The following is a 22237-nucleotide window of genomic DNA, read 5'->3' on the forward strand; positions in this document are numbered from 1 at the left end:
TCTATCCACTCACTCTGAGTCAGTAACTAAACTCACCACAAGACAAATGAACTAAAAGTATTCACAATTATGTCAGCTTGGAGGGGGGAAATCAACAGCAAAACCATCCACCTGCTAATTAATTTTCTGCTCCAGTTCTTGACTTCAAGAACAAAAAAAAAAGTCAAGTAAACACATTTTCTTCAAACTTTATTTCTCACACTTAACATATTACACTGACAAACAAAAAGCGAAACAACATGTGATCAAAATGCAGACACACAAAAAAGATCTGTAACATAAGAGAGGCAATATACCCAAAAATTTAAGAATATGAAATCAACCATCATTAGTTAAAAAACTCTACGAAAAATCGTATCCTGTTTTCATTATACAAACAAAGGGTCGTTTTTTGCTACACCTGAATGCCCGCTGACTTGCACTAGCACTGGCACTAACAAGTGCAAACATCCTTGAGCTTCAGATTCTGTAAAAGAAAAACCTCTGTGAAATAATAATGTAAATGATCAGTTCAGTTCAGTTTAAGCACAAAAAAGCAACAAAATTTCTCTCCAGCAAAGTATCTCATTCATCAAATAAAAGCAACGTCAGCTGTAAGTTTTGTTATATCAGTGCTTGCTGCAGTGCTAAAAGCCACATGCTCATCAATATTGTTTCTCTGCAGACTGTCTGAATCTTGTGCTCTTAGGAACGGATAATCTACCCTGTAGGCGGTCATTTAAAGCATTTACCATAGATCCTCATGTCCCAGTGTTTCCTGAACACTCCATACATCCTGCTTAGCTGACAAAGTACATATCAATCAGCGTAGATTATAGTGAAGCCATACACAGTATTGTTACATCGAGAAAAGTCAGAAGAAAAGAGCTAAAACACAGGCTACATCTTGATGAAATACAGATGGGCAGTACTACCTGCAACAGGAATGGAGACTGACAACTGCAGCATCGAAATCATCCGAATACAACAAAGAGAAAAACAATGCTGAATACTGATTGTCTGTCTCCGTTCCTGTAGCGACTTAAGTCAGTGAGCATGTTTGACTGAGAGTCACACAAAAAATATCTTCAGTATTTATAACTTGTCAGTTCATCTGGACATTAGACAGTCAGATGTGACCAAAGTGACCCTGACATGATCTTTGAAAGTCAGAAAAAGATCACAATGACATGAACGCGGTCCGAGTGATTCACCATCACGGTAAGTGTGATCACAGGAACTTCAATACGACTTGATCGTGACTCAAACATCATCATAGTCCTGCAGACCTGACTTTAGTGGCTCATAAATTATCTTGACTCCTATTGTGTTTAAATTGTGTAAACTTGAACGTGGCGATAACGACTCTACTATCGTCATGCAGAAATGAACGTAGTGACAGGATCTCAGTGACTGAGAACATGAACATACACTGTGTGCACAACTATTAGGCAAGTGAGTATTTTGCTAACATATATATATATATTTATAGTAAATATATTTTATGACTGAACGCTTTGTAAACTGGAATGCTTATTGGATTTAAGCATATCAGGTGATGAGTGTTTGTGTAATGAGGGAGGTTGTGGCCTAAAGAGATCAACACCCTATATCAAGGTGTGGATAATTATTAGGCAGCTTCTTATCCGCAGGCAAAATTTGGCAAAAAAAAAAAAAAAAAAAAAAACAGCATTATCTGACAATCTCAAAAATTGTATAAAGGCTTTCAGAGGAGAGAGATGCAGCACTCTTGAAATTGCTAAGATTATGGGACATGCCTACAGAACCATTAAACGTTTTGGCCACGAGGAACCCATCAACAGGAGCCCACTTTCCAGCTGTGGTTGCTGCTGCACAAAAAGCTGATAGATATTCTCCTAAGAAAGCCAAAATCTCACTTTTACTTTCTTAAATATTGTATATTTGAGGTTTATTACCATGTCAGATGGACCCAGGACACTGTAGTTGTTCAGTAATAAAAGGAATCCTCAAATATACAACTTGCCTAATAACTGTGCATGCGGTGTATTAACTCCAACTTTAATGTGAGCAGTGACTTGGACATGACCATGCTGAATCAGACATTTAAGTGTTTCTGTTACTTACTGTATTGACACAGTCATTTGAACATGAACATTTGTGACTCAAACGACTGCAGACTATAACATCCCTGTAAAGATATGGACATGCTTCTAGTGACTTAAACATTTCACTCAAACATGACCAAAACATGGCTAAAACATCCTGAACATGACATGAACGTTACAGCAGTGACTCGGACCCGACTGCAGAAACTGCTTTGATCAGTGTCACTTGGATATAACTGTTGGCTTGAATGAAAAACTGCGATGACTTCAGTATCGCCGTAGCTGTGAATTGGTCATGATTGTAGCGTATGGGATATAACTCCAGATTTGGACGTGTCCGACTTGAACACTGGATTTGAGTCTCAAATGACTCAGACATGACCACAGTGGCGACATTTAATGTTAAAACACTGAAGACTTGGGGCTCGAATTTATACTTCAACGCTTTATCTTGGCATACTTTCATGCTTTTGACTTCTAAATGTTGCCCATGTGTCACTGCCTCAAGAATTAGCCACGGAGGATGCAGCAGCCATTCCAGCACTACTGGAAAATAAAGCATATTAGGCTAAGAGCACGTAAGTATAGCAATCACATGAGTAAACATCCTCAGCGGTTACAACCATTCCTATAAGCAAAATAGAGATATTTCTGTCACTGTATGTGATACATTTAACATGATGCAGCATTTTTATGATGATAGTCACTATTTCCAAGAGGAATCAATAAAGTGCCAAAACCTTACTTTCAAAGTCGCAACAGGCTAAACCTTCGTATCGGTAGTTCAGAGGAGTAGCTAAGAGGAGTCTCTGCTGTCACTACAGTCAGACATTAGGGGCTCTGTTTCTGCTTATTAGGATATTCTTAATTCTGTAGCATTTAGCGGCAAGCCTACTCTAAAATCAACAATGATGGCACATTGTAAAAATACTCCATTCCTAGTCTTACATTCATAATATCTTTTTAAAGCAAGTGAAAGTACATTTTAAGCAGCATTTTTTTCAAAAAAACAAATAATACATATTCCTGGATTATTGTTGCTGTAATTTTACAGATTGAGTACAGAGTACAGTAAATTTCTTTGAAATGTAGTCAAGTTGAAAGTATAATTTAGCAGAAAATAAATAAATGTACTTGGTGAAATTCAACTGCAATCAAAGTCAGAATTTTATCAAATGATTTGTTGCAGTAAATAGGAATAAAATTTTAAAGTACATTCAAACATTAAAGGTGTAAAAGTTTGTCATTTGTCACTACCTTTAGTTTAAATTGTCTCGTGCAGCCACGGTCCCAAGAGCTAAAAGCGTAAGGCACACGAAACAGGAGTGGTTTATGGTTTATGGTGTCATTATATCTCCTATGATCAAACATGGATTCTCAACTTTACTGATTATGTCAGCACCTGGGAAGATTCTTGTCTTTCACTGAATTCCGGTTTGGCACAGGAATAGATTGTATTTATGTAAACCCCAATGTCTAATCTCCAAGATGGCATCAGTGACTCCTCTGGTTCTCCTCCTACTAGCCTCAGTCCTTAACTCTTTGACATCTGTCACTCAGACTTTATACCTTAATCTCCCCCTCCTCTCATTTATTTGCTCTCTCTACCAAATACATGTTGTATTCTTTCTTTTCTTTCTCTTCCACCACAATCATCTTCCTCTTTCCTCTATGTTCCACATCATCTGTCTGTGGAAAGACACCTCCTCTTCATCTTTGTCAATCAGAGATGTGTGTCCTGCTCCTCTTCTTCCTCCTCGGTCGCCGCTTGATTGACAAACACCTGAAAAATAAAGATGAGAGTTTGGATACCACTGCTCCACCAAATAAATTATACATAAATAATCAATAAAGTTCCCAACAAAGACCACGAACAGTTCCATCAATCGATAGTTTCTCATCCAATCACCTGCCAGCGATTGCTCTCCTCCCCACCTCCTTCTCCTCCACCCGCGAGCCCATTTGCACTTGGCTTTTTCTCTCGCATCTCAGGGTGGGGGTCGTTGGTGACGTCCAGCGTGGGGTTGTCATGGTAACCATTCTCCACAAAGTGAAGCTCCTCAGCACGAAACTGTGAGTTAAAAAGAGCAGCAAAGAACAGTGACGATATGGACGCCTCCTAAAAGACAGGTGAGGAGCCCAGTGGGTCATTGCAGCAAACTAGCAGCAGTTCATCAAGTGTGTGGAAATACTTGACGAAAGATGAAGCCCATACTACGGTGACATGCAAAATATATAAGTCAGTCCTGAAATACAACAAAAGTACTACAGCCAGTGTTGTGCACGTTCATATTTTTGTGAATTGTGAACTGAACGCACCATTTTACCAACTGTGAGTGTTGGTGAGTTTCACTCAATCTGGAGGGAAATACTGACGTTCACCCCCATTCAGGAAAAAAAAGTTTTATGACAGCTGTCAGCCGACGTGCTATTTACAGCATATAGCATGGGTGGTGCAGAAACTGGCTAAACTGATCTTTATTCACTTCATATCATTAGGTATACAAGGGAAAACAAACAGTCCTGCACTAAATCTTAGCTTCAGTTGAGTGGTAATTCAACCAGATGATTGTTTTGGAGGATGAGGTTTCTGTTGCTGTTAAACTGGATTGAATGAAACATTAAAGTGCTTCTGCTATTCTGTCAAGCCCACAAAACAGAATAGGGTTGACAAAATAATAACAAACGTGTCAGTACAACACAATACAGTTCATTAGTACTAAAAACCACAACCTCCAAAATGAAAACACAGTTGAATCAACAGCTCTCTCAGTTATTTGAATGAAATGCTGAATATCATAACCTTCATGAAGCTAAGATTTAGTGCAAGACTGTTATATTAGAATGCATTGATTTCACTAGTGCACCTAATGAACTGGTGAGTGAGTGTATGTTCAAATATTGATGTTATAATGGAGGATGAGTGATTCAGCGTGCCATTATAAAAAAGTTTCCATTGACAGGGAACCTTTGACTCAGACCCCACAGTTACATAAAAGAATGGACCGATGTGTGTGTGCGTGTGTGTACATAGGGTGTGTGTTGACCTACCGCAGTCTTAGTCGCAGGCAGTCGTCTCTGCCAGCAGATGTAAATGAATCCAGACGTGATGATGACCATGCAGACGGAGCCGATGATCACAAGAACCACAAATAGTTTGCCATAGTCGCTGCGTGTCTGGCTGGGCCGAGACTGACAGGTGCTGGCGGCGCTGTAGTTCTGGATGCCCACCTGCACGCAAACACACACAAACACACACACACGGAAAGTCAGTGGTAAGACTGGATATCGCAGGCCTTCAGGCTACTGAATCACATACTCACTGCAGTTTTGAACATTTTAACATATGTCATCTGCACGTATCAGTGACAATGTGATATTTGCACGTCTTTTGCAAGCTCGTACAATGTAAACAATGTGTCAGGCCACTGGGACAGTATTGCACAACTAAATGCACATTATATTCTGACTATATTCTACCCTTTTGAACATAGTACTCGCTTATTTTATTAAAGTAAAGTTTATTTCCTTTATTTTACTTTAGTTGTTTATTTTAGTTGTGTGTGAAGGGAACTCGCAAAGTAAGCTGTGTAACCTTTGCTGTGTATATGACAATAAACTTCTTGAATCTCGAATGAACGTAAACACACACATCTCATATTTCGTTAGAGTGCTAAAAAAAAGTCACGACCCTTTTACTCTACAAAATATGCTGCTAAATCATCTAATTATATTTCACAACTGCTTCATGTAATTCCTGACGGGATATGAACTGTGTCATTTAACTCTTTGGTGAAGAAAGGCAGCCTTATATGCAGCTTTTTTAATTAGAGGAGAAATTTATGATCTGTTTATTCATTCATTCATTCATTTTCTGTAACCGCTTGTCCTGTGAAGGGTCGCGGGGTCTGCAGGAGCCTATCCCAGCCATCATTGGGCGAGAGGCGGGGTACACCCTGGACAGGTCTCCAGTCTATCGCAGGGCTAACACAGAGACAGACAACCATTCACACTCACATGCAGGGCTGCAGCTATCGATTCTTTTTGTAATCGATTAATCTAGCACTTTATCGATCGATTAATCGATTAATCGGATATTTTTTTTTACGTTTTTAAACAACCAAAACAAATGATGCATAACGAAAATTATGTGGCTGTAAAATGATCAAGCATTTGCCTTTTATTTCTCAAAAAAACAGAGAACTCCAACTCCAACATTTGGCTCCAAAACTAAGCCCATGCATTGCAATTTACCCATTAAAAGTGCCAGTGCCAACAATTACATAACAATACAGTTAAGCAAACTTACTGTAAAACAAAAAGCAATTTAATTTATTAATATGCACAACAAGTTTCATGCTGTAATCTCGCCCTGACATCAAAGTAAATATCCGTTTTATGTAGATTTCTACACCTGCAGCATTTACCATTAGGCTACTAACAAATAATACATAATTTCTGGGGTGAGCCTATTTGCTATGGTAACCTAGCAACCTGTGTGTTTTTTTGTGAACGCGTGCTGTGCGTGAGGAAGAGTGAGAGAGATGAGGGTGCAGAGAATTTAGTAACGTCAATGATTCTGATAAGCTCAGGCCGGTCGCGTTCGCCTCGCGGCCGCTCAGTTTGTGATAATAGGGGAGTATATGGGAGTATTTGGCCGCTATTCGCGGAGAATTTATTAACGTCAATGATTCTGATAAGCTCAGGCCGGTCGCGTTCGCCTCGCGGCCGCTCAATTTGTGATCCGCTGCGTAAATCCTTCGGCCGACCCGGTCGTCCCGATTGCCACTCCGCCCCTGAAGCTAAACATCATATCTAGTCAAACCGCATCATGACATCGCTACATACAGTATGCGATTAAAATCAGCGAACATTAATGTATAGGTTATACGTTACCTTGTTTCAGCGACGCTTGGTGAAACAGCATGTGGATGTTTTCTGTTCAGATGCTGGATCATTGAGCTTGTCCTGCTGTGGTACGCCAGGTCTACTTTGCAGTATCTGCACTTTGTTCTCTTCCTTTTTTAGAATGTAATGATCCCAAACTTTAGACATTTTTTGCCGTTTATGGGCATCTTTACTCTCCGCCATCGCGCCAACTAAATTCAAAATGTATCTCGCGCTAGTGGTGGGCTTCCAAAACAACGGTCCGTGTGGAACAATCAGATCCCTGCGCGTATAGTGCGCGTCATAGGAATTTAACGAGGCTTCGAGGCAGAGTTTTTGCCTCGACCAATTTTTGTAATCGAGTTAATCGAGTAACTCGACGAATCGTTTCAGCCCTACTCACATGCACACCTACGGCCAATTTAGAATCACCAGTGAACTTAACCAGCATGTATTTGGACGGTGGGAGGAAGCTGGAGTACCTGGAGAGAACCCACGCAGACACAGGCAGAACATGCAAACTGCACACAGAAAGGCCCCAGTTGGCCCATGGATTGGAACCCGGAACCGTCTTGCTGTGAGGCATCTGTGCCAACCACAACTCCACTGTGCCGCCCCTGATCTGTTTATTTTATTTTTATTTGTTTATTTTTATTATATATTTTTGAAGTGAAGAGACTTTGAGCTCCGTGACAGCAAACATCAGAGAAAGCCAAAGTAGGAGAAGTTTTAATTTTTAGGAAAATGTTCTTGTGGGGCTTCATTGAGTTGTAATTGGCCAGAAACTGCTGAAATCTGGTTTCATTTGCATATTATAATTTTCGACTGCAGACTGTATTCAAACTATTCTGGATGTCATACCTTATTGAGACTTTTCCTGATCTCTCCCAGCATGCCCAGCACTTCCTTGGTAGCTATCACTCCTGAAAGACACACATTTAACGATGTTTACACAGTCCAACAAGCCAACAACAAGCGTCAAAACTGCATTATTTTTTTCAGTAACGAGTAATCTAACTAATTACTATTTCCTCCGTTACAACGCCGTTACCAACAGTTAAATGTGGTATGTTACGGTGCACTGTCAGCCAGCCACAAGAGCTGCAAAGGTGTTTTTTTTTTCCCCCTATGGGTGGGGTAGGGCAGCGTTCAGTTGGGAGGGTGTTGTTTACACACAAAAGCGCATAGCAGTATCACACAAGCGATCAGAGATAGACTGCAGCAATGGAGAGTTCGGAGCATTCAGAGGTAAAGTTGCCGTTTTCAAGGTGGAAGTATAGGCACTACTTTAATCTCATTGAGGTAAAAGGCAAGAACGTACACGTGAAGTGTACATTACGCTCAGAAAAAAATCTAATTCTTAGACGCATTTAAACTTTTTTTTTTTAAAGTAACGCAATAGTTACTTTCCCTGGTAACTAGTTACTTTTATAGTGGAGTAATTCAGTTACTAACTCAGTTACTTTTTGGGAGAAGTAACTACTAACTATAACTAATTACTTTTTAAAAGGCAAAGTACATGCCCAACACTGGTCAACACACCGTTTAGGGTCAGAACATCCTGAATCAACCAGTCTGTATGCACTGAAGGATTGTTGAAGGTTTTCTGATATTACACTTGATGGAGGCTGCTTTAAAAAAAAAAAAAAAAAAAAACTGCTTGTGATGTCAAAACAGCTATTTTTGTCCAGAGAAGGAAATAAAATGTTCCAACACCAGTCTGCTTTTTGCAAAAATCTAATGTTTCAGAGTACATTCATCAGAACTTCTTTTAGCTTACAAGGACGTCCAGGTCATATTTTCTTCCTGAAGTCCCTCCAATCATAGTTGCCTTATTGTTGAGGCACAGCAGGCCCAACTCGAGAAGAACTACAAATGGGCATATTGTCTGAGATGCCCTCATTTATTCTGAAACTCAGGACATCTTGGTCTTCAGTCCCTATGCTTCACTTTTAAGGCCACTTCTAAGATCACTCCAAAAGAAAGACACATAATAGTCTGGGAGGTCACAAAGGAACCCAGGGTAGCTTCTAATGCAACTAAAGGCCTCTCTCATATGGGCTAATGTTCATGAATCCACCATCAGGAGACCACTGAACAACAATGGTGTGATGGCAGAGTGGCAAGGACAAAGACACTGCTCTCCAAAAAGAACATTTCAACATTTCAAGTCCTTCTATTAAAGAATGGTTAAAGAACAAAATGAATGCAAGTCCTGACCTTAATCAAACAGAAATGTTGTAGAAGGACCTGAGTGTGTGTGTGTGTGTGTGTGTGTGTGTGTATGTGTGTACCCTGCTCAGATGCCACGTTCATCAGCAGCTGGTGTTGCTGGTGGGTCGGCTTGCTGAGGTAGATTACCCATGATCCTTCAGGGCTATTCATCCTACGTGCAAACACTCGCTCCATGATCTTCAACAAACGTACGCCCTGGTCTGCGCGAAATTCCTCCTGTCTCACACACACACACACACAAATTTTTCTCCATGTCATCAACTGATTTTTCTGAACTTGCACAGAGTAATAACGTCCGCTCTGATAAAGGAGAAGAGAGGGGATGTGCTGTGGGAGTACAGTTCTGACTCCATCAATGTAACAACGCAGTCGCAGTAAGGGTTTGTGTTGCTGCCATGGCGACAGGGCGCTTCCTCCCTCACCATCACACACACAAAAAAGCAAATGACCTCCAGCAGTCTCGTCTTTAAAACTCTCCAGACGTCCTTCTTCACTTGTTGTCTTGTTCCGACAGTGTGGGAGGATAGTCTGGTTCTTTCTTCAATTACAAAAATGTCTCATTTTTTGTTATTGGCACTTCGATGCAAAACTGCATTTCACTGTGTATGTACCGGTGCAATATGCAACAACAATAAAGTTTAATCTAAATCTAAATCAGTGAAGAAGGCATCAGATCTGCATTAATAACCTGGATGAGGGATGTTGGTTTTAGGGGGCAAATAATAATTCAGTTATTATTTGCCCAGTTACACCTGGTCTGTGTGATATCTGACAATTCATCTGTGTAATTTTTTTATCCTATTTTATTTCATCATTTATCTTTTATACGCTACTCTTTTTACTCTTAATATTTTTTTTGCTCTCTCTGTAAGCTGTTGCAAACTGCAATTTCCCCATTGCGGGACAAATAAAGGTTATACTTATACTTATTCTTAATAAAAGGATGAAAAGGAAGGGAAGCTTGGTTTCGTTCAAACTGACCCTGGGTTGGGCTGTTATGAAAGCTGTGGATCGAACTCTGGTAAAAAAAAAAAAAGATGTATAAATCAATATATTTTTTCTAACACAGACATTTTGTGACATCCTCAGGCCAGCGTTACAGAGCGCTGTACGCCAAAACAACCCGCCACAAGGTCAATTTCTTCCCCCAAGCTGTAGCTCTGATGAACTCTGAGCAGTCACAGAGTGTGAGACCATTCACATGAACAAACAATAACTCTGCACTACTGTATAGTCACTGTACAAATGGTTTGGTGTATATATCTGCTCTTATTCTATATTTTATGTGTATAGATTGAGATTTATTTTATTTTATTTTTATTTTTAATTTTCTTTCACTTGTTTAAGTTCGTGTGTTTATGTACAAGAGAGTAAAGTTACCGGAGTCAAATTCCCTGTATGTGCACATACTTGGTCATTAAAGCTGATTCTGATTCTGATTCTGATTCAGTTTGTTACTTTATAATTAAAGTAACGCGTCAGTACATTTTCCAAAAATTGAGTTAAACATGTTACTTGACAAGAAAAAAATTACTTTCTTGCCAAATGTGTGTGTGTGAAACAAAGAAGCATTTCTTAGAATTCTAGTTTACTTCATAGCTACAGACATGTGTATGTTGCGGCCATTCTTGATGGTCTGTGTTGACAGCAGTTGTTTTAAATTAAGCTCTTAAAGTGATTTAAAGTGATAAATGTGGCACCTTTGTTTTGAAAATCCATTCTCTGTACTTACGCATTTCAAGTTTTGCGTCATGTTCAGGATGACATATCCTCGTCCAGTCAGCTCACTCCAGTCTACACACACTACCTGAAAGATTCGGAGTTGGAAAACAACAATAATGTGAATCATAGTAAATGTAAGATTGTGTCAATGTTAGCCTCCCCTAGTGTGTCTGAAAATATACCTGACGCGCCTCCTCCATCTCGCTGGGATAACTGTACGGTAAGAGGACCTCTGTGACCCCACCTCCCTTGACCTCCGACCTCCCGGCCTGTAGGGGCGTGGTTTTTTCCAGCCTATCCCAGGATGACTCAGTGAAGCCGATAGTCGGGTAGGGATCTGCGGTGAGCGGGACGATGTGCCGGATTCTTGTTTCCTCTCGCGACATCTTTCTCCTTTTCTCTTTGTCAACATCTTCGCTTCTGTCTTCCAGTCTGAATCCTTGAAGGAGACAAAGTTTGTTGTGCATTTATCTGACATGCTGCAGTTGCTACATATGTCAAGGTTTCACGTGAGATTTATACCGGTCACTATTTACTGCTCACCTTTCAACTCGTGTTCTTCCTCCACACTGGGCTGCAGAGGCTCTCTGCTGGGAGCCAAGCCAACCTCTGCTACAGTGGGATTCTGGGTAAATACGTTTATGTGTGTCAGACCTGTTTCCTCCTCTTTCTCCTTCCTCTTTGTCTCTTCATCCTCAGTCAAATCTGAAGCAACAAGCAAGAGATAAAACAACAGCACTTATAAATATTTATTATAACCTTAAATCTTTCGTGGAAACATCAATGAATTGAAAAGTTGGATCTGTATTTACTTCCTTGCTGTGTTGGATTCCACAAGACAAATTACATTAATGAGACCCTGAATTAGACATATCCTATATTAAATGGCACAAAAGCACCTGAAGTAATGCATAGTGGGGAATATAAAGTAATAGTTAGTATATGGATTTTGATGGACAGACACAGGTTAATAGTTGCCCCCTGTTTCTAGTCTGAATGCTAAGCTACACTAACCATGTGGTACCAATCCTCTCATTTAACATGCCTGTTTCAAACAACACCTCGTCTATCTGTTCTTGTTGCACAAATAATAAATCATTTCTAAATTGTAAGTATAAACCACAAGGGTGTGAAATTAAAAGAACAAGATGAAAACAAACCCAACATTAATATTTTTGATATACCTTTTGTGTAACTTCCGAGCAGCCCAAAATCTGTGCCTGTGTCAGTCTCAGGTGTGGCAGTAGCTTCAGCGTCTCCACCAGCCACAGCAGCAGAGGAAGTAGCAGTGGATGAAGTACTAGTAGTAGGGATGGAGGAGCGAAAGACTCCATAGCCGCTGGATTGAACTTCTTCCTCCCCCTCCGCCTCCCACATATCTTTTTCTGATGGCCTCACCTGCATGGCAGACATTAAGTTACTGGGAGATTCTCAACAGATATATAGCAGTGGCAGTAGTAGTAGTAGCAGTAGTTACTGCAGTGAAGACATATCAAAGTGTACACCAATCAGCCACAACGTTAAACAACTGACAGTGGTTTAACATTGTGATTAAACTGATCAAGTATCTGTGGGATGATCCACAGAGGCCCCTCCCCTCAACCCATAGGACTCAAAGGCTCCCACTAACAATAGTCTGTTGCCAGACACCACAGGACACCCTCAGAAGGACCATGTCCATTCTTTGATGAGTCACAACTGTTTTGGAGACACAAGGGACAATTTGTGGAAAGAGGGTTTAAAAATAATTACATTGGTGAGTTAGTTATCCCCATTTGCCCAGTCAGTACGGGCCAACGAGCCACTGCTAATGGCATTTAGCTGTTAAAGACTAAAGTATTCAGTAGATGATCCCTGGATTACATCTGATTTACTTTGATCCAGTTGCCGTCTACCCGTAGCCGATGACTTCTCCACGTTATGGTGCCATTGAACATCAGCACAGTAGTGATTCACCTCTTAAATCAGGATAATTATCCTCAGCACTTAGTAATGGGGGCTAGTAAGATTAATGCCACATTTACCTGTCGATGACTACTCTGCAACAAGAGCCCAGAGTCAGTTTATGACCCATGAATGTGTTTTGTTACATTTTTTGTATTTGTCACTGGGAAAATATTTCAATTTGTAACTTTAATAAACCGGCCAAAATTAAAAATATTTTTATAAAAGGCACAAATTGCTAGGAGGTGTAAATAATTTTTTTTTTATATATAAGTTCATTGTGAAACCTACCAGTTGTTGAGTATTTGGTGTAGACCCACGCATCTAACACAAGAGTTACTTTTATTTCTCTATAGAAGAGACCGTTAATCTGCACAATCTCTAAGAAAAGTTAAATTGTCCATATATATTTTTTTTTTATTATTATTATTATTATTATATGACACATTTCTCTGTCCTCACCTCCAGGACAGGGGATGCACGATGCTCCTGTAGCCCAGAATCATGCACCTTAGCTGGGAAGGAGATGCTGGGCTCCTCTGAGCTGGAGGCTTGTAAAGATGGGCTGTAGCCTGAGTGACACAAAGGGACGCGTCAGAAACACATGCTTGCTGTGAGCTGCCTTGAGGATCTGACAGTGTGCTTTTGTCAATGGGAGATACATGAGAAATTACACTCCTGTATGGTAGTCCTTAACAGTGATTCTGGCAAACACTTTGCTTGCTAAGCAGTATGATGTTAGTCGAGGATGTGTAGCTAACATTTAGTTTTGCTCGGGTCGACAGCTCCAATCTCAACTAATGAATGAGAGGCAGCAGCACACAATGTGAATGCAGCATGTTCACCATCTTAGTTTAGCATCTTAGTTAGCATCTAATGTTGCCTTAATAGAGGTAAACACAGCATCTTTAATGATGACGCTACATAAAAAAAATTAGAGAATCACAAAACTTAGCAGAATTTATCCTCAAGGGAACATGAATCTCTGGACTACATTTTATGGCAGTTCATCCGAACAAAAACTACAAATGTCAAGTTGCTGGAGGCACTTAAAGAAAGGTCAGCTGATAAAAGAGTAATTAGGCTTCATCCGCTAAGAACCATTAAGGTCTGCACAAAATGTCATAATAATCCACCAAACATAATGCGATATCTCAGTCTGGATCCAAAGCAGAAACTGAAATCCCTGGAGCCCTGATTTACTTTTTTTTTCTTTTTTTTAAACTCATCCTGCTCTCCATCACCATCTGCATGTTCACAGGTACTTTGGTTATTACACATATGTGTGTCTGCCCAGACTGAAAGTTTGCCTTTGGCAGAATCAACATTTTAAAATCTACTTTCTCCAGGTGTGGGCCACTTCCCTGGTTTGCTACAGCTATGACAGCAGATGTAATGTAATGTTTGCCCAGCAAGGAGCAGCAGCACAGTTGGCAGAAATGCTGAATGCAAAATTGGTTTCACCCCAGGCAAACATTTAGTCTCAGACATCTGTAGAATAACAAAAAAATGCCTTTGAAGAAGCAGCTTCTTGCTGCATAAGAGTAGCAGGAAGCTGGGATGTGATCTTGTGTTTTTATTCTACAGGGGAATGATGTGTACTAACCAATCATAGCATCCAGATCTGGTGTGGTGTGGTTGACCTCTAATGCTTCCAGGACATCTTGGTCATCTGTCTCTCCACCCTTCTCTTTATTCTGTTTTATGGCGTCTCCCCCTCTTCTCTCTCTGTCTTCCCTTGCGTCTCTCTCCCACTCCTCCTCTCCCCCTCTTCTCTCTCTGTCCTCTCCTCCCTCTTCTCCTCTGTCTCTGTCCTCCGTGTCTGTCCCATAAAAGCCAGAAGCCTCCTGGGAGGCATCGCCAGCTCCTGGACCCCCGAGGAGCTCCATCTCTGGGTCTGAGTGTCCCCTGTAGCCTTCGGCATCCTGGGGAACTGCCAGATGGACCATACGCTGGAAGTGGAAAGATATTTAGTCATTTAAACAAAGAGACTGAGGCAAACTGATAACCAGCCAGATGCAGAATACATCATGGTCTTAGAGAAACTGATTGAGAACTAAATATTTATAAAATGAAAAAAGAGACTGTTCTAAGGAAACATATGGTACAAATGTAGAGTTTCTGTTTTAATTACAGTGATTAACTGGCATTCAAACCACAAACCTTATCGTAAAGCTGATCAAACAAATGACTCATCATTACTTCATGTTGTTTTGTCTGGCATGTAGGTACTGTAAAAATGTAATTTGTTTTCTCTTGCTCTTCACCAGACCCTGTTTCCATTTCTTTGTATTAAATAATTAAAAGTGGCAACATGTTTTAGTTAATCTATTAATTTATCCATCTACTTATCTGTCATAATTGAATGCAAATTCTGTGTCTGTAGAGGGGCCTCATCCCTCTGGGACCTGCTCTCGAAACAAGTTTTACTTATTTAACACTGACATAATCAGTCTCCTTGAGTTTGTCAAACTAATGGCTTGTGCGTGTGAAAAACAAGGTGTCCATGCAAAACCAACAGATCAGGGGAGAAGTAGTTCATTAGATGAGTGTGTTTACATGCGCATTTGGTGTTCTGTTTTCTTGACTTATTCTTGTATTTTACACATCTAAACACTAAAATAATGGTGGTAAGTAGCCTACAACGTCAGCAAATGAAAAGCATACTGTGAAAAATGGAACAGCTCAGTTAAGTTAAAGGTTCAAACACAAAACACAGCACAAGAACAGAAAGCAGCTACTTCAATTTGTAAATATATTTCATTTGTATGATTTGTAATAGGATCACTTTTCTTTATTGTCTTGGTCATTTTAAAGTAAATTCAGTAATTTGTCTACTGTGGGATGTTGTTTTTCCATTATCAGTTGTGTGGTGATTATTTTTATAGGTTTTGATTCATAAAACTGATCCGCCACAGTTATTCTGGCCACTGAACTCAGTGTTAACTTAAAATTAGCTGGTTGATCCTGCATGAGGGATCAGCATTATAGCTTTAACCCTGTCAAGTTCATTGAACAGCACCAAAAACTCATTCCTCACCTCCATCTCGTCTTCCACATCCAGGCTTTCATCCACTGCAGCATGGGTCCTGGCTGCACCCTGACGGGCAGAGGGAGGTGCGCTCAACTGGGAGGAGTTGACCGACTCCGCCTTGGCCTGTGAACGGGTTGTTTCGTGGATCTCTGGCCAACCCATGTCATGAACCAAATGAGGCTGGGCTCTCACTAACTCGTGAACAGAGTGGCGTTTGGTTCGGACTAATTCCTGGACGAAGCGTGGCTTTGCTGGGCCTTCATCCTGATAGAGACTGGCCACTGGGGGACTGAGAGGTATGACACGCTGGGACAAACCCAGTCTGAAGGCATCACAGCTGGCCAGAAGGGCTACGGGAGAGAGAAGACAAACACATATCATAAATTACGTCATTCTGGAGCAATTCTTTTGGTTGGAATGATACAGGAGGAAAAAACAACAGGATGAATATATATATATATTCAGCTTAATTAGTGTGATATGTATTTTCATGACTAACTATTTTTAGTGGAAAATATGGGAAAAACCATTGACAATGGCTAATATTTTCAGCAATAATTCCTTTCCATAACAGAATTTAATGGCTAACCAAATATGTTTTGTAAACTTGGATTGGTATGTGGTCAATCTAAATAATTAAAATTAATTTGAATCATTTATTTTGCATTTGTAAGTATAGAAAGGTTTTTATTTTTTTATTTTATTATTAATGTATGCAAAAAGATGGATAATTGATGATGGATGGATTACAATCTGGACACGTCAGTATATGATAAAAAAAAGAATGAAGAAAAGAACCAAAGAGCGAAACAAGCTAAACTCTCAAACAAAGTTGAATGAATTGACCGACTCTAACCAACTCCTGATTCACATTTACAGCAGTTATTGTTTTGTTACTCAGACAATGAGTGGAGATAAGAGCACTGCGTCGTCTGCATTATACATTATAGTGATTTCATTTACTGTTAAAAGGCAGACGTCGGAGAGCTCTTATCTGCACGGCTGCCCTTGGAAAGTCACTGCGAGTGTTTTCAGCGTGTACTTAAACACTCATTCAGTTGGTTCATTTTCTCACTGAGGAGTGTGCAGGTACATTTCAAACAGCTTCACAGAGCTTCTGTCAATGATAACTGTCAATCATCCTGATGTCGTATCCTGCTTTATAGCATCAAATAACTAGTTAAACATATCAGAAAAATTGATTGGCTTATGATCTATACTATACAGCCAGCCACCAGGGGGAGCTCCAGTCAAATGTGTCCTCAATGCCTGGGTGTGTTCACACCCGTTCTATAAACCAATAAGATTTTGGTCATTTGTTTGTGTATGAAAGGTGCCAGTGTTCGGTTATAAACTGAGCTTTGTCTCTAAAACAACAAATGTCAGGGCAGATATTAATAATAAATCATGTGTGTTTCCAGGGAGTGAGAGAAGTTTTCCAACTGGGTCCAAAATTTGTGTCACGTCCTCAAGTCTTCAAGTCATGTCGTGCACACACAACATCTGTTTGTGGTTCTAATCAGCAGTACTGGGAGATCTATTAGAGAGAGCGGCTGAGTTCTCAGACTCACACATGGCTTCATTCACAGATCTCTTATTATTAATTTATTATTATTATTTTAAAAGTACAGTTTAAAATCTTGCGCCTTTCATACAGGGCTCTTAAAGGCCAAGCTTCATCATATCTTAAAGACCTCATACACACTGAGCTGATATTGATTATATACACCATAAACAAAATTTAATAACAGTAATGTATTAACCATTAAAAAAGCTTGTTCCTTAATCAGAAAAAGGTAGCACTACAATCATCAGCTCATCCTTTTAGTTGCTCATCTGTTAATCCACAATTTAATTTATTTAATTTCATCATATTTTTGCTTAATTTATCGATTCACTTAATCCTCCCCGTCATGGTCTGCACATCCATCACCAATCCATCACTGAGAGGGCGAGGCCTCAGTACAGTCATCTTCTTGTTTCCTATTCCCTGTCTGGGACCACAGATGGCTGTCTGACCTCAGGGGCTGACTGAGCAGATTACAACTTCATGGCCAACATGTCTGAAACATGTCCGCAGCATGTTAAGCTCTCCGACGCCTCAAATATCCCCTTTCATCTCACACAGATCCACTAGTTTCCTCCATCAGACTCTTTTTAAGCATATATGACAAACAACAGCGAACCACACCTTAAATGATTTTGAAACTTTCAAGTCAGCAATCGTTAACTAGGCATAACTTAAAGCCTTTAATATCATTAAAATATAATGCCAGTTCATTGAGTAGTTGTTGTTGTTGTGCTATTTCTTTAAAAAACACAAACACGAACCATGTACTGTTCTGTAAGAATTATACAGTTTTACATCCTGTTCATGGTTTCTTCTGCCATCGTATGGCCATTTAAGACAACATGCCTCTTTTCCAGAAGTTTCTTTTATTGGTTATTTTGAGTCCTGTGACTAAGCTATATGGTTCAGGGAAATAAATAGCTATCTCTGCTGATGTGCGCCATGAGGTCTATTTACATCCCCGGACACTTTCTCCTATTGTCGGTGCCTTGAAAAGCATCGTCTGTAAGTAAGATAACACCAAAAATATCTCCTCACCAATTTCTCTGTGAAAAGTCTAAAGGGGGTTTATAATTCACCATGTTGGTGCTGATGTAGCTTTCATCTTCAGCTTTCCTTTCTCTTTACTGAACACTTCCTGATGCTGTGTTATTGTGCCAGAGGAATAAGTGGGAACATCGTGGAGTGCAGTAGCAGTGGTGGTGAAATGTTCATCCCAACTGTGAGTGAAGCCTCAAAAACAGGCTGTATTACCCTATGCTCTTGTTACTGACCTCTATTTACAGGGTAATTGATTTGTTCTAAATACAAAAAGCTACTGATGGAGACCAATGGCACTGCGTTTCTTTCAGTTTTTTGACAAAAAAAATAAACATGGCAGCAGCCCTCAAGATAAGCTTCAACAGAAAAGTTCAATCTGAAAACACACACTACTTTAATAAAACCATAAATACAAGATGATAGTTTCAGATGAATGGTCTTTTGAATATAGATATAAAAGACAAAGAAAGAACCCCCGTCACTCAAACAGAAATTGTTTACAACAAAATATCTCTGAATGGTTATAAGAATGCATATTCCTTTTTCTAACAGTGTTTTTTATTCTGTTGTGTCTCAAGAACAAAAAAAGAGCTGTTCTGCAGTAATCTGTACAAAACCATATTTTGAGGGTTACAGAAGAACGTACATTAACTTAATTTATAAGCTAATGCTAATTTTATAGCTAACAAGCTAAACTAACAAACCCTGGGAGATAGAAAGCAGTTGACATGTAGCTAGCTAGCTAGACAACTAGCAACCAATATTATTTTTTATCTTGAAAATTACAAGCAAGCCAACAAGGGTCAAGGGATGTGTGCTCACACTTGGACAGGAGACGTCAAATACACATTTCCACCCACGGCAAACATTCAGAGCTAAAAACGAGTAGATAGAGCAGCAGATGGCAGAGGCCATGTCTGGGATATGCAGCGGAAGGAGATGGTGACACATTGTTAGCACATAGTCTATGCAGCATCCTGGAATTAGCCCAAACTAAAACCAAACTGAAATGTTTATGCTGGAACATGCTTATTGTTGCCATGGTGACTAACCAAGTTACTAAAGCCAATAAACACCAATACTGCAAGCCAACACATGATAGTAGATGGAGCTTACGCCTCAACTCTGATGTCCAAGAAAGTCTCACACCACACGCCCAATTTCGTAACTACACAATGACCTTAAAATATTTGTCTCCAACGGCAACTTTGCACAGTAATTACTTTGGAAAAATCTGCCAGCATCCTTCTAGGCGGAGGGATTGAACAGCTGAGTTAGCCTTATCAGCTTAAAGCAGATAAGCTCCACACTGAGCTTAACAAGACGGCCGTGTGCCATGGGGGAAGAATAAGTGGAGATATCCTCCGAGGTTCAAAAACGAACCCGAGATAACAAAAAAATTCTTCCTGAGTGTGGCTGGGAACCCAAAATATACAAAGAACCAGTAGGAAAGCTGTCAATGTCCTGTGAACCCGCCATTTGATGTTATACAAGTTAGTCTGGCTCGTCTGTGATGCTTTACAACAATGAATCATTTGGGACAAAGAGGAGCAGCATTATTTACTCCTCGAGGCAGGATGTGCAGTTTAATTCCAATCTTAAGTGCCAACAAATCACTTTATTTATATGGAGAAATATCCAACGATTTATCTGTCCCACATTTAAAGAAATGTATGCAGTCACACGTGAAATCAGGTGACCCAAACTGAACTTGACTCAGCTTGCAGGCTGAAATAGCTGCAGAGTGATATTACAAGGAAGACATGAGTTGGCAGAAACTTGTTTACCCAAGTAAACCTGTGTACTAAAGCAGAATGCACGGCCTAAATTATTCGTGAGAGGACTGGATCTCTCCATTTCACCAAACCTTATTTTGTACTGTCCCAGTTGTTGCTGTATGTAAGGAAAATTAATTATTAGGTGTTTTTATTTATGTTCTGATTTCACAACTTGCTTTTGCTATGTGCAGAAATAAAGTAGGAGACATCTGACATCTGTGATGGGGTCTTAGATGGATAGACACTTTATTAATCCCAAAATAGAGGATACATCAAGTGACTGTACTCTCCCTGCATATGTATAAGATTATAAAGAGCTTCCCAACTGGTTTGCACTCCAATGGTTCTTACATTTCTTATCAATAACTTTTGTTGTCATCATTTTTAAAGCTCCTGTTGCCTCAGGGTGTTTGTTTTCTGCTGTGTAATGTTCATTTAGTCTTGTGGTATTGTGCTGGTTTTCCCCCAACACAGCAGTTTCTGTTCACATGTCTATTAAAATGTCATGATAGATTTTTCACTGCAGCACAATATGTTTGACCTAAAGCTTCCAACATCCGCACTTTAACCCCCACCCCCCCAGATCGGCTTATGATCGGCTGGGACCCTCCCCCAAATCCCCTTCACCACAAGTTCCTCACCCAATTATCTCCTCGTTCCTCTCTTATCAGGCCTTGATAATGTGCTAATATTTGTATCGCAGAGTAAACACATACTTCCAAAGCTTATATATATATAAAACTGCAGCGTTGGAACTGATGATTCATGTTTGTGTAGCCTCACAGAGATGGAACTGCATATTTGACCAGAAACAGCTGGAATGTGTCTTCAAGGGAAGCTGAATCTGTGAATTCATGGGTGGGGAGCTTCTGAGCCGTTGCTAATGATGATGATGATTAATAAAAAAACATGATGGTGACAGCCAGCCTTCATCAAGTAAACAATCAGCTGAATATGCATTAAAAAAACACATATACAGAAACATATATGCACACATATATATAACAATACAAAATAGTCAGTCAATAATCTATTATAATCTTTAGGCTCATTTTTTATTTTATATATTTTATGCCTCAGACACAATAATCAATAAAGAAAATGTAGTTTTTCCTGGCAAATTTCTGGATAGGTTTTGGATTTGTTGCATTTCTCCGTTTGAAATTATTTTACACAGATTTTTGGCAATGTTGCCTTATTTTAGAGTCTAAAACACAGCACCATTAGTTGCAAATATTGGTTCAGTGCTTAATTAATCAGGGGAAATGTGTTATTTATATCCATGATGATGCAAATCTGCTGACAGCGTTGATCATTATAATTAAAACTTGTAGCTTGTTGAAGAATGATGATGATGATTATTATTTTAGTCATTAATTATGCCCAGCATCTGGTCGTGCCTGCTATGTGTGTGTGTGTGTGTGTTTCGGACACTGCAGTGTGTGTCTGCTGATTTAAGTGCCTCCACACTCCGCCAGCCTGCGTTCATTCTTCGCAGAATTTAACCTCATGGGTTCATTAGAACAGACATCAGTGCACAGACTACTGGCTACACCCTGATTCATAACATTTTTATATTTCATTCTGCAGCACTGCGCACTCTTACAGAGAATTTTAAAACATGCATTTGGTGCTCAGTGAGTTTATCATCCTGTGTGATGTTTTTCAAAGTCTCCAAAGATTTTTCTGCTTCACATTTTCTGGAAGGATTTGTGTTTTTGATATAAAAATTAGCTTTCTATTTGTAATATTGTCAAATTATAACTCGCTGATTGGATGAAATAAATATATGGGGGTGTATATCTATTTATATAAAGGGACTTACCAGTCAGTGTGATATGGAGCAGGCCCGGCATGTCTGCTGCAGTGTTCCCCCTCCTCCGCTCTGATTTCAGCTGCAGATGCTCTCTGGATGTGAATGGAGGCCGTCAGGGAAACGCCGCTCTCATGGCCGCCTCAT

The 22237-nt window shown here is 39.8% G+C and overlaps 1 protein-coding gene across 1 annotated transcript; it reads right to left on the reverse strand.

Annotated features, from left to right (window-relative positions):
- Positions 1–3789: 3789 nt before the first annotated feature.
- podxl2 (podocalyxin-like 2) lies at positions 3790–22148 on the reverse strand (the record flags this gene model as incomplete). Its single annotated transcript, XM_084543172.1, has 13 exons — positions 22103–22148; positions 15895–16238; positions 14461–14806; positions 13317–13426; positions 12095–12308; positions 11454–11615; positions 11093–11349; positions 10921–10995; positions 9248–9404; positions 7815–7876; positions 5118–5297; positions 3976–4137; positions 3790–3849 (listed from the first exon to the last, which is right to left on the reverse strand). The coding sequence occupies exons 1-13, from the start codon at positions 22131–22133 to the stop codon at positions 3790–3792; spliced, it is 2160 nt and encodes a 719-aa protein (XP_084399298.1). The 5' UTR covers positions 22134–22148.
- Positions 22149–22237: the final 89 nt, after the last annotated feature.

The sequence above is a fragment of the Chelon labrosus genome (genome assembly GCF_963514085.1).
Source record: "Chelon labrosus genome assembly, chromosome: 4".
Taxonomy (NCBI): domain Eukaryota; kingdom Metazoa; phylum Chordata; class Actinopteri; order Mugiliformes; family Mugilidae; genus Chelon; species Chelon labrosus.